The 11,710-nt window shown below is 40.3% G+C and overlaps 1 protein-coding gene across 1 annotated transcript; it reads left to right on the top strand.

The window, feature by feature from the left end:
* The first annotated feature begins 28 nt into the window (after positions 1-28).
* Positions 29-4,153, top strand: LOC121841001 (synaptic vesicle glycoprotein 2A-like). Its single transcript, XM_042306686.1, has 6 exons — positions 29-113; positions 505-669; positions 900-1,033; positions 2,555-2,758; positions 3,096-3,229; positions 3,953-4,153. The coding sequence occupies exons 1-6, from the start codon at positions 79-81 to the stop codon at positions 4,151-4,153; spliced, it is 873 nt and encodes a 290-aa protein (XP_042162620.1). The 5' UTR covers positions 29-78.
* Positions 4,154-11,710: the final 7,557 nt, after the last annotated feature.

The following is an 11,710-nucleotide window of genomic DNA, read 5'->3' as shown; positions in this document are numbered from 1 at the left end:
GTGTGTGTGTGAACCTCCCTGTAGGTGTGGAGCAACTTCCTGGCCATATTCTCTCCTGAGTACCGCCGCACCACTCTCATGATGATGGCTGTGTGGTTCTCAATGTCGTTCAGGTAAAGTCACGCTCCCCAAAAAAATTTTCAGGTCATTTACAGCCAAAGTCACGTTCGCATAGAATGAACTACAGGTATAATAAACTAACTTAACTTCTTGTTTCGATTTTTTGTATTATTTGTGTATTAGTATTGTATTTGCGAGGCATTCTGCTGCACTGTTGGAGCTAGAAACATAAGCATTTCACTGCACCTGCTATAACACCTGCATATGTGTGTACGTGACCAATAAACTTTGATTTGATTGTGTCTGACTCAAGTGAAAATTTAGTTTGACATTACTGATATTGATGATGTAGTTAGTGTCCTATCCCTTCTAAGTGGATTATGTTAAGTTGATCATCATGATCCCTACGTCTGTCTTAACATCCATCTCCCTTCTCTCCCTCAGTTACTATGGGCTGACGGTGTGGTTCCCTGACATGATCAAGTATCTCCAGAAGCAGGAGTACTCCTCGCGCACCAAGGTCTTCATCAAGGAGAAGGTGGAGCACGTCACCTTCAACTTCACCCTGGAGAACCAGGTGCACCGCAACGGAGAGTACTTCAACAACAAGTAGGTCCCCCTTTCCCTCTTCCCTCACCAGCGTTGTCATGGGAACACAGCAGGGTACCAAGCCATTCATACAGGTCAAGGGTCAGTCAGTCATTCTGATGTTAAAACAAACTCTTTATCTCTCTCTCTCTCTCTCTCTCTCTCTCTCCCCCCCTCTCTCTCCCTCTCTCTCTCTCTTTCTCTCTCTCTCTCTCTCTCTCTCTGATTCTCTCCCCCTCTGTCTCTGACAGGTTTATGAATCTGAAGATGAAGTCTATGGTGTTCGAGGATTCTCTGTTTGAGGAGTGCTACTTTGAAGACATCACCTCCAGCAACACCTTCTTCAAGAACTGCACCTTCATCGCCACCCTCTTCTACAACACAGGTTGGTTGTTTTCAACTCTCTGCTGATGAGTGTTGTATCAGTGTTTATAAGTTGTGAATGTCTTGTTTTGCTTATAAGGGGCTTCCCCTTCATTAACTCATCTAAGTACTGTAATCTCAATTGTGTTAGTGGCTTCTGTGTTTGATTGACAGATAAAATACAATTGTATGCCATATTGTTGTCTAAGGAGATAAACATGTCTTATATTGTTCATATAGGTCTTTTGCATTTCTTGCTAAGGTGTAAAACCTCTCTTACAGAAACAGAGCCAGAAACAGAGCAGAGAATCAGCTCCAATTATATTCTTCATACAAGACAAAATGGCTCAATTACCATCACTCTACTCTCTGGCTCTGTAACATAATGAGGCAATGCAGACAGAGAGAAGTATCCTAGCAACACAGCCCCAATGCTATTTTACTTCAGCCTGCAAATTACATAACTGTCAGTCATCTCAAACTGAATGATAGATTTTTCCGGGAAACAAAGGCAGCCTGCAATAAGAAGATGATTCATCTGTATGGCTATTGATGACAAAGATGGGCAAAATTGATGAGCCGGAGTCCTTCGATCCATCGGCAGAATCAATTTATTCTGTGGCATTACAACGATGGAAACTCTATTAGATGGGCAAAATACATGAGCTTGAAGTCCTCTCGATCCATCGGCAGAATCCAATTTTACCTCTGGTATTACAACGATGGAAACCTATTAGATGGGCAAAATTGATGAGCTTGAAGTCCTCTCGATCCATCGGCAGAATCCAATTTTATCTCTGGCATTACAACGATGATGGAAACCTATTATCAGCCAAACACAAGCCCACAATGGCTTAGTCTCTCTCACTCTCTCTTTCTCTGTCTCTCTCCAAGACGTTATCAGAGCAGTACAATAGTGACTATCTAAACGCCTCCCTCTCGTTCTGTTAGGTGTTTGTCCGTCATTAGGCTAGTCAAGCAATCACTCTGCTGCTATCAGTGCCATGCAGGCTACTCATTTGCATTTGAATTAAAAAGCCATTTCACTACTACTGCTTTAATGTCTAATCCCTCTGTGCTTTCCACTAAGAGCTAGTAGCTGCTAGATTGTTGCCATAGTGCAGGATGTTAACCCACTATGGGACCAACCTCATGATGGATTTATACTGGGAGAAGTACAGCAGAGCAAAACCTAGAGGTTGGAGGTCAGAGGTTAGGCTTGGACAGTATGGACACACCGGTCTCACATGTACAGCAGAATAAAGAATTCAGTATTATGAATGTATTTTATTTTGTAACTCATTGAATAGGCCTATATATATATGCGAACCTTACGCCCCAGTTCATATTCTGTCATTCATCCATTAGAATGACTGTAGTTTATGGTATTGTGTTCATATATCTCATATAATTTCACATATATCTCAACTGATCTCAGCTGACATTAAAAGATACCAGCAGTACAGAATGCATTAAAGTCTATCCCTACGTTGAATCGAATTAACCACAATTCTCGTCAATAACACCCCCCTCTCCCCAACAGATCTGTTCAAGTACAGGCTGATCAACAGCAAACTGGTCAACAGCACCTTCCTGCACAACAAGGAGGGCTGCATGCTTAGCGACTTCAGCGAGAACAGTGCCTACATGATATACTTTGTCAGCTTCCTGGGCACCCTGGCCGTGTTGCCCGGCAACATCGTGTCGGCGCTGCTCATGGACAAGATCGGACGGCTGAGGATGCTGGGTAATAGAGCGAGGAGAGGCGACAGTGTCACACGGCTACAATGGTGTCATCTGATTTTGCACTGTACTGTTGGTGCATGTCTTCGACACATAGAGATCAGCAACCTTAAGAAAACAAAATGTAGTCTGCTTAATCTATGGTAGATTGGGCAGAATTTTCTGTCTCACAATGGCCAAAATGGATTCAGCAAGAATAGCAGGCATATTAGATGACATATTCATAGATTCATTCATTTTCCCTCTCTTCTTCTTCTCTCTCTCTCTCTCGACCCCTCCTTACCCTCTCTCTCCCTCCCTTTCCCTCCCTCCCCATCTCTTTCCCTCCTCTCACTCTTCAGCGGGCTCAAGTGTTATCTCTTGTGTCAGCTGTTTCTTCCTGTCGTTTGGCAACAGCGAGTCGGCCATGATCGCTCTGCTCTGTCTGTTTGGGGGCATCAGCATCGCCTCCTGGAATGCCCTGGACGTGCTGACGGTGGGAGCTTTACCCCTCTGACAAGAGGTAGGATACTCAACCAGAGAGCCACACCAAAACCTTGGCATTGTGGAAGGTTGTAGTTTCCAGGTGTACTGGCAAAAGTGGTGCCTTGATGTGATTGGTTACACTAGATGGAGGAAAATGGAGGTTGTAGTACTGTGTAAGAGCATTGGTGGTAGTGGTGCGTGAAACTGGGTGGGAATCCTTACTGCCACCCAATGGCTGAGTGAACACTGCACTGCCTCAACCAACATATACTAAAAAAAAAATCTGTATATCCCAGTAAACTGGGTTGACTGAAACATTTCTGGCCATTTCAAAACTCTGAGATCTCATCATAGCAGACTGGCTGTTCATTATTATCAACGGGGTTCGAGCCCTGAATGCTGATTGGCTGACAGCCGTGGTATATCAGACCGTATACCATGGGTATGACAAAACATTTATTTGTACTGCTCTAATTACGTGGTAACCAGTTTATAATAGCAATTATAGTACCTTGGGGTTTGCAGTAAATGGCCAATTTACCACACCCCCATGCCTTTTTTGCTTAATAATATCGGACCATGATTAAATATTATTTTCCAATTTCAGAAAGGGTAGTAGTGCTGCCCATCTGGTTGAACAGTCCTCCCTGCAGGTGTTACATTATGAGTTCAATCTGAGACTGTTTGAATAGAGGTCATTAGGGAACTGACTGATCTTCCTCTCTCCTCCCAGATGCACAGCGTTGGCTTTCTAAACGCCCTCTGTAAGCTGGCAGCCGTGTTGGGCATCAGCATCTTCACCTCTTTCGTGGCATTACCAAGGCTGTGCCCATCCTGTTCGCCTCCCGGGCGCTTTGCAGCGGGCAGCTTCCTGGCGTTCAAGCTGCCGGAGACGCGGGGCCAAAGTGCTGCAATAGTGTGGCCACGCCCCTAGGGGGCGACATGGGGGTCAGAATGAGTAAGCCACACTGTGAACAACAAGTAGCCCAAGAAACCCTAAACTCTGCCCTGTACGCCCCATTGAAGTCAGAGCCTATTCACAGGAATTAGTTCAATGCAGATGCTGCACAGATCTACTAAGCTGTAAATATTGTGGATTGCCTGATATTGGATGTACTGTTTAGATAGACACATCTCTATACTACTAAGATCTGTGGAACTGTGCTGCCGATGCTTGACATTGATCCCTATGAATAGGCTGTGAGTTGGTAGAGAAAGGGAAGTGCAACCAAACTCTGCCCCTAGACCAACAGAAGCTGTTCCAACTTGAATCCTTGTTCAGTGCAATCTTAATCACTGAGTGTATGTGTTTATGAGGGTTGAAGAGGTAGTTTAGATGCAGGTCCCAAAATGAAGACAGATTACTGGGGTTATGGGGTAGGGACATGGGGTCTAGTTTATGAGCCATGCCAATAGCCCGTAATAGAAATTACCACTAGCCATCCAATCCATATTCACACCAATTTCTCTGATAAGCTCAACTCACTTCCCATCTACATGAGTCTACATTGCTATGGTAGAACGTCAGTCATAAATGATGCGTTATGCCTTGATTTGAACTATTTTTGACTTAATGGGTAAACCAAAACATTCAGTTAAACCAAGGCCTCCTCATTTTCATACCTTCCAAGGTCTTGTGTTTATTTTATGTACAAAATAACTGCCATTTTATAGGTTTTAGAACATTCCAGGTTTACTTTTCATTATGGTTTGAATGAGACTGTTGACAAAAGTGATCTGTTGAGCTTTTTCCCTTTAAAACATTCTTTCTAGCCGTTCTATCTCAATCAATCATTAAACGGCCGCTCAAATCAATCCTTCAAATCTCCATTTCTGACAATGTTGAAATTTGTTCAGCCCACATTGTTCGCCATGTACATTTTAGAACAGCACTTTTGTTCAAACATTCCACATTTAAAGCACAAATGTTTGCTAATGCAAATAGGACTGTTGTTACAATAGTTATTATTATTGTCACGTTTTAAACGAAACGTTTAAAAGCCCACAGTTCAAGCGTCATTCTTACTTCATGTATCCTGTAGTAACAAATGCCTTCTTTGTTCCATCTGTCATAGGTTTTATGTTTTGCTCTTAGAAGATGTGTTTTTGGAAAGTGGTATGCATAAGTGAATTTGTAGACAATTTGCCAGAAAGATAGAACAAAATACGAAAATGGCATTGAAGTGTATCATGTTACTGTAGATCAATAAGTCAGATGTTAGATGTTGAATCCATGTCCTTTTTACGAGAGAAATCACACTGCCTATGATATCATTTGCCTGTTCTAACATTGACCTTGGATTTCAGGAACATTCTCAACCCTTAAACACATCAAACCACTTTAATGTGCACAACTGAAACATACGTTTTCATTTTTGTGATATTGTGAAACAGGAACTAGATGTTCAAAGTGGAGCGAAAATCCTCAAAATAATGAAGTTGAAAATAAGACACAAAGATATGGAAAGGACGTAGTAAACTTCCGTGAAACATTGCAACAATGTGACATATTTTCAGTAGATTCCATTTGATATTTATTTTGAGTTTGAAAGATATTAAGATATATTTAAGATTTATTTATTTAAGATATATTTACTTTTGGGTGCAATGTGTTTCAAAAGAGACTATAGTGGTAAGGACATATATGCACTGTCATTAAATACTATCATGTACATCATAGCCCATATTTTATTATTGATTTTGATATGGGTGTGAGACTGTGCATGTTTGCCTGTGCAATATTGAACTTTGACCTGCAATATTGATGTGTTTTTTTGTGGATTCTTGATAGCTTGTTTATTAGTTGTTTTATTCGATACTTGGAGTATGATTAACTGATGTGGCGATACAAGTAAAAGCTGCTTTATTGATCAAATGATCAAAACGACAATTAAACCTCGATGAGATGGGGAACATTATTGGATGCTTATGGGAAACATTTCACCAAGCATTGAAATAGAAGTAGTATAACTTTCCTTTGATTTCCACCCTTGAAGCTTAGAACATCATGCTATATGGGTACATTTAACATGTTACACACCTCCGCTGAGGTTTTTTATCATACATGATAGACTAGGACTAAACACACTGCTAAGGGCAGTGTCCTCATGGGATGTCTGATCCATAGATTTCCTGAACATTGGTTTGGTACCAAACAACGTTTCACATTCCCCTTATAGCAAGCACATTGATCAAGTGTGGTATGTTCACAATTGCATGTTACAAAGAAACAAACTCAGAAAAGCAACAAAGCACTGATTCAGCAACAAAGGAAATGATCATAAACTGCCATTTTTAGGATAGCAGCCATATGTAGACTTAACAGCATTCTAGATAAAGACCAATCCATTGCACTAAATGTACTTAGCTGTACATGCACAGTTGTTAATGCCTTGCATTCTTGAAAAGACCAAAACCTTTGAGACATAAAATATATCAGTAGCTAGCACATGAAGGGAAACAGAAGGTAAAGCAGTTGACGTACGCACAATAACTGCTTACAAGCGACCAATTTAAGACAGTAGCCAAATGATTCATTGGTACCAAATGAGTGACGCATGCAGTTGTGAACCGCACACAAAATAATCAGTATACAATGATTTACAGTAGTCGCAGTTGACTATTTATTGACATAGCAACCTCTCACTTTACTTTATGTTTACATTACCATAAACTAGCATATCGTACGTTCAGTGTATGACCTCTTAATCTATATAGGAACTTCAAGCCGTTACCACATTCCTCAAAATCGACATGCATTAGTCTACACATCCAAACCATTCACTGATGGTTTAGTGACTGCCGATCTATAAGTGTGCCATGAGTAACTTCTCTCATTGATTATTGCCAAATATTTTTGTATGTCTTAAGTTTATACTATGTCATAAAGAAACTGGAATATAGATTTAAATATGTAAATTAAAATAAATAAAATATAACATAGATCATTAATAAATATTATAGCTCTTTATAACCTTTGACCCCTTGAAAATATTCCTGTGGTAGGGGAGCAGTTTTTATGAACTGATTTGGGACGTGGATGGCCAGTCTGTCGGAAAGTACATTAATTCACAATTCCTCTAAGAAGCGCAGTAATCTTAAAAGATTCCATTTGTTATTGAAGAATCAGCATCAGCATTGCAGCATGTGTCTGATCTGTGTTTCCATATCCTATCTCTATGTTGTCATAATTATACCGCCCATGAAATGATAAACAAGGATGTCAATATTAATGTTGTATAGTACGACATGGAACGCTGTGAAATGCTTAACTATCTATTTACTCTCTCAGTGAACCAGTTCAGGATATTTTAAGTCAAGATTGTTTCTAGTACCTGTAGTTGCATATTTTCAATTCTGTTACATGTTTTTTTTTGTATTCTTAACTTGTTGCTCGGTCAACGGTCAATCATGAGTGCAAAAACGTAATTATAGCAATAAGTGTTAGATTGTTTGTCTTTTATCTCTCCCCAAAACACTATTGGGAAATGAAACACATTATATGCTGGGCCTTTTCCACTGAAATGCTGTGTGTTGGCTTCTACTAAATGGGACTGAATGGCTTATATTCACTTCTAAAACTACCCCTAGGTCTTTGGAGGCTTTTGTCAATAAGAAAACATTGCAATTAATTACATGTAACAGAGAATTTATCACTGTCATAGTACTGTGCTGTAGAATCTGTAGTTGTTTGTATGTAAGTATAGATCATAATATTAGAAATTACAATACGGTATACATGTGGAACCATAAAAAAATACAAAGGACAAAAAAACTGAAGTGTAAATGACAGAGTACTATTGTATGGTGTCTTCGATTTACTGTATTTTGTAAATGAAAATGGAATATAAGTAAATACATCAAAATAAATACTACTGGTTATGAAGAATACTTAAATGTTACAACGTCATGATTCTGTTATAGTTTGTGTGTGAGATTTTTTCTTATCTTTTGTCATCGTTTATTTATTTACCTTTTCAGAACTGCAATGGATAGCAAAGAAAAATAAACTACTGTCCTAATGCTGAAACCCTTGTAATTATATAATTTACCGAATTGATCATCAATGATAAAATTGATTTCTTGACTTTTGTGCCTAGGGGTCAGAACAGAATCCCACTGGCCACAGATGTCAATCCAATGTCTTATTCCATGTTGGTTTAATGTAATTTCACCAACAGGCATAATAGCTCATTGAGAAAAAATTTACTTTGCAACAAACCTCCACCAGTACTAGATTTACTAGCCTACAAAGACTACAATTTACTGCTGCAAATATGAGTCCCAGGTCGTCTACAAAGACTACAAAGTCACAAGACAGTCCAAACCAGGCGGCACTTCCTGTGTACGTTGGATAACTGAGGACGCTGTGAAAAGGTAGGTTGCAAATACATTTATTACAACTCGCTTTGGGTTATTACAGCTTTGATAATTTATTAATAACAACCCTAACTAGCTAAGGTACTATTTGAGGCTATGAAATGCAGTCAATGTACTGCAAGTAGCTAGCTAACCAGGTAGATAACGTTAGAAGGCAAACGTAGCTAGTCATAGTATGTTGTGAAAGAAATTAGCCCACGTCAATTGGCAGCATTGCATTTTCATGTATTAAAGAACAGATCTTGAAGCTATAGGTAACAGATACTGTAGCTATGTAAAGCAGAGTCTGCTGTAAAATAGCTGGCTTAACAGCAGATAGCAAGCTACTGGATGCAAGCTACACACAAAAACGGTTCCAAAAGGGTTATTCGGCTGTCCCCATAGGAGAATCAATCAATCAAATGTATTTATAAAGCCCTTCTTACATCAGCTGATGTCACAAAGTGCTGTACAGAAACTCAGCCTAAAACTCCAAACAGCAAGCAATGCAGGTGTAGAAGCACGGTGGCTAGGAAAAACTCCCTAGAAAGGCCAGAACCTAGGAAGAAACCTAGAGAGGAACCAGGCTATGAGAGGTGGCCAGTCCTCTTCTAGCTGTGCCGGGTGGAGATTATAACAGAACATGGCCAAGATGTTCAAATGTTCATAGATGACCAACATGGTCAAATAGTAACAATCACAGTGGTTGTCGAGGGTGCAACAGGTCAGCACCTCAGGAATAAATGTCAGTTGGCTTTTCATAGCCGATCATTCAGAGTATCTCTACCGCTCCTGCTGTCTCTAGTGAGTTGAAAACAGCAGGTCTGGGACAGGTAGCACGTCCGGTGAACAGGTCAGGGTTCCATAGCCGCAGGCAGAACAGTTGAAACTGGAGCAACAGCACGGCCAGGTGGACTGGGGACAGCAAGGAGTCATCAGGCCAGGTAGTCCTGAGGCATGGTTCTAGGGCTCAGGTCCTCTGAGATAGAGAAAGAAAGGAAGAAAGAAAGAGAAAGAGAGAGAGAATTAGAGAGAGCATACTTAAATTCACAGGACACTGGACAAGACAGGAGATCACGTCAGTGACTCAGTCCACTCAAATCACGCACCCTTCCCAGGGAAGAGCACCAGTAAACCAGTGACTCAGCCCCTGTAATAGGGTTAGAGGCAGGGAATCCCAGTGGAGAGAGGAGAAACGGCCAGGCAGAGACAACAAGGCCAGTTAGTTGCTCCAGTGCCTTTCCGTTCACCTTCACACTCCTGGGCCAGACTACACTCAATCATAGGACCTACTGAAGAGATGAGTCTTCAATAAAGACTTAAAGGTTGAGACAGTCTGCGTCTTTCACATGGGTAGGCAGACAATTCCATAAAAATGGAGCTCTATAGGAGAAAGCCCTGCCTCCAGCTGTTTGCCCTGCCTCCAGCTGTTTGTAAAAAAACAAACATTTTTTACACCTTTACTTATCTAGGCAAGTCAGTTAAGAACACATTCTTATTTTCAATGAAGGCCTAGAACGGTGGGTTAACTGCCTTGTTCAGGGGCGGAATGACAGATTTTTACCTTGTCAGCTTGAGGATTCGTTTTTGCAACCTTCTGGTTAATGGTCCTACGCTCTAACCACCTGCTTACATTGCACTCCACGAGGAGCCTGCATGGCAGGCTGACTACCTGTTACGCGAGGGCAGCAAGAAGCCAAGGTAAGTTGCTAGCTAGCATTAATCTTATCTTATAAAAAACAATCAATCTTAACATAATCACTAGTTAACTACACATGGTTGATATTACTAGTTTATCTAGCGTGTCCTGCGTTGCATATAATCGATGCGGTGACTGTTAATTTCTCATCGAATCACAGCCTACTTCACCAAACGGGTGATGATTTAGTCGTTGCACCAAACCTAACCATAAACATCAATGACTTTCTTTAAAATTAATAAACAAGTATATATTTTTAAACCTGCATATTTAGTTAATATTGCCTGCTAACATGAATTTCTTATAATTAGGAAATTGTGTCACTTCTCTTGCATTCCGTGCAAGCAGTCGGGTATATGCAGCAGTTTGGGCCGCCTGGCTCGTTGCGAACTGTGTGAATCCATTTATTTTTAACAAAGGCCGTAATTAATTTGCCAGAATTGTACATTGACATTAACATTGAAGGTTGTACAATGTAACAGCAATATTTAGACTTAGGGATGCCACCCGTTAGATAAAATACGGAACGGTTCCGTATTTCACTGAAAGAATAAACGTTTTGTTTTCGAAATGATAGTTTACCATATCACTGACCAAAGGCTCGTATTTCTCTGTGTTATTATGTTATAATTAAGTCTATGATTTGATATTTGATAGAGCAGTCTAACTGAGCGATGGTAGGCAGCAGCGGGCTTGTAAGCATTCATTCAAACAGCACTTTCGTGCATTTGCCAGCAGCTCTTCGCAACGCTTCAAGCATTGAGCTGTTTATGACTTCAAGCCTATCAACTCCCGAGATTAGGCTGGTGTAACCGTTGTGAAATGACTAGCTAGTTAGTGGGGTGCGCGCTAATATTGTTTCAAACGTCACTCGCTCTGAGACTTGGAGTAGTTGTTCTCCCTGCTCAGCAAGGGCCGCGGCTTTTGTAGATGGGTAACGATGCTTCGAGGGTGGCTGTTGTCGATGTGTTCCTGGTTTGAGCCCAGGTAGGGGCGAAGAGAGGGACGACAGCTATACTGTTACACTGGCAATAATAAATTGCCTATAAGAATATCCAGTAGTCAAAGGTATATGAAATACAAATGGTATAGAGAGAAATAGTCCTATAATTCCTATAATAACTACAACCTAAAACCTCTTACCTGGGAATATTGAAGACTCATGTTAAAATGAACCACCAGCTTTCATGTTCTCATGTTCTGAGCAAGGAACTTAAACGTTAGCTTTTTTTGCATGGCACATATTCCACTTTTACTTTCTTCTCCAACACTTTGTTTTTGCATTATTTAAACCAAACTGAACATGTTTCATTATTTATTTGAGGCTAAATTGATTTTATTGATGTATTGTATTAAGGTAAAAGAAAAGTGTTCATTCAGTATTGTTGCAATTGTCATTATCACAAATAAATTGTAAAAATTGTCTGATTAATC

This window comes from Oncorhynchus tshawytscha, linkage group LG03 (assembly GCF_018296145.1).
Source record: "Oncorhynchus tshawytscha isolate Ot180627B linkage group LG03, Otsh_v2.0, whole genome shotgun sequence".
NCBI classification, from domain to species: Eukaryota; Metazoa; Chordata; class Actinopteri; order Salmoniformes; family Salmonidae; genus Oncorhynchus; species Oncorhynchus tshawytscha.
Note: the sequence above shows the minus strand (reverse complement) of the source record. Positions and strands in the feature narration are given on the sequence as shown.

What these genes read in the sequence shown, in the direction of transcription:
- LOC121841001 (XM_042306686.1), top strand. Translation starts at nt 79, where the DNA reads ATGATGATGGCTGTGTGGTTCTCAATGTCGTTCAG. An exon ending in CGGACGGCTGAGGATGCTGG is followed by an intron (nt 2,759 to 3,095) that starts GTAATAGAGCGA and finishes CTCACTCTTCAG; the next exon opens with CGGGCTCAAGTGTTATCTCT. An exon ending in ATGCCCTGGACGTGCTGACG is followed by an intron (nt 3,230 to 3,952) that starts GTGGGAGCTTTA and finishes CTCTCCTCCCAG; the next exon opens with ATGCACAGCGTTGGCTTTCT.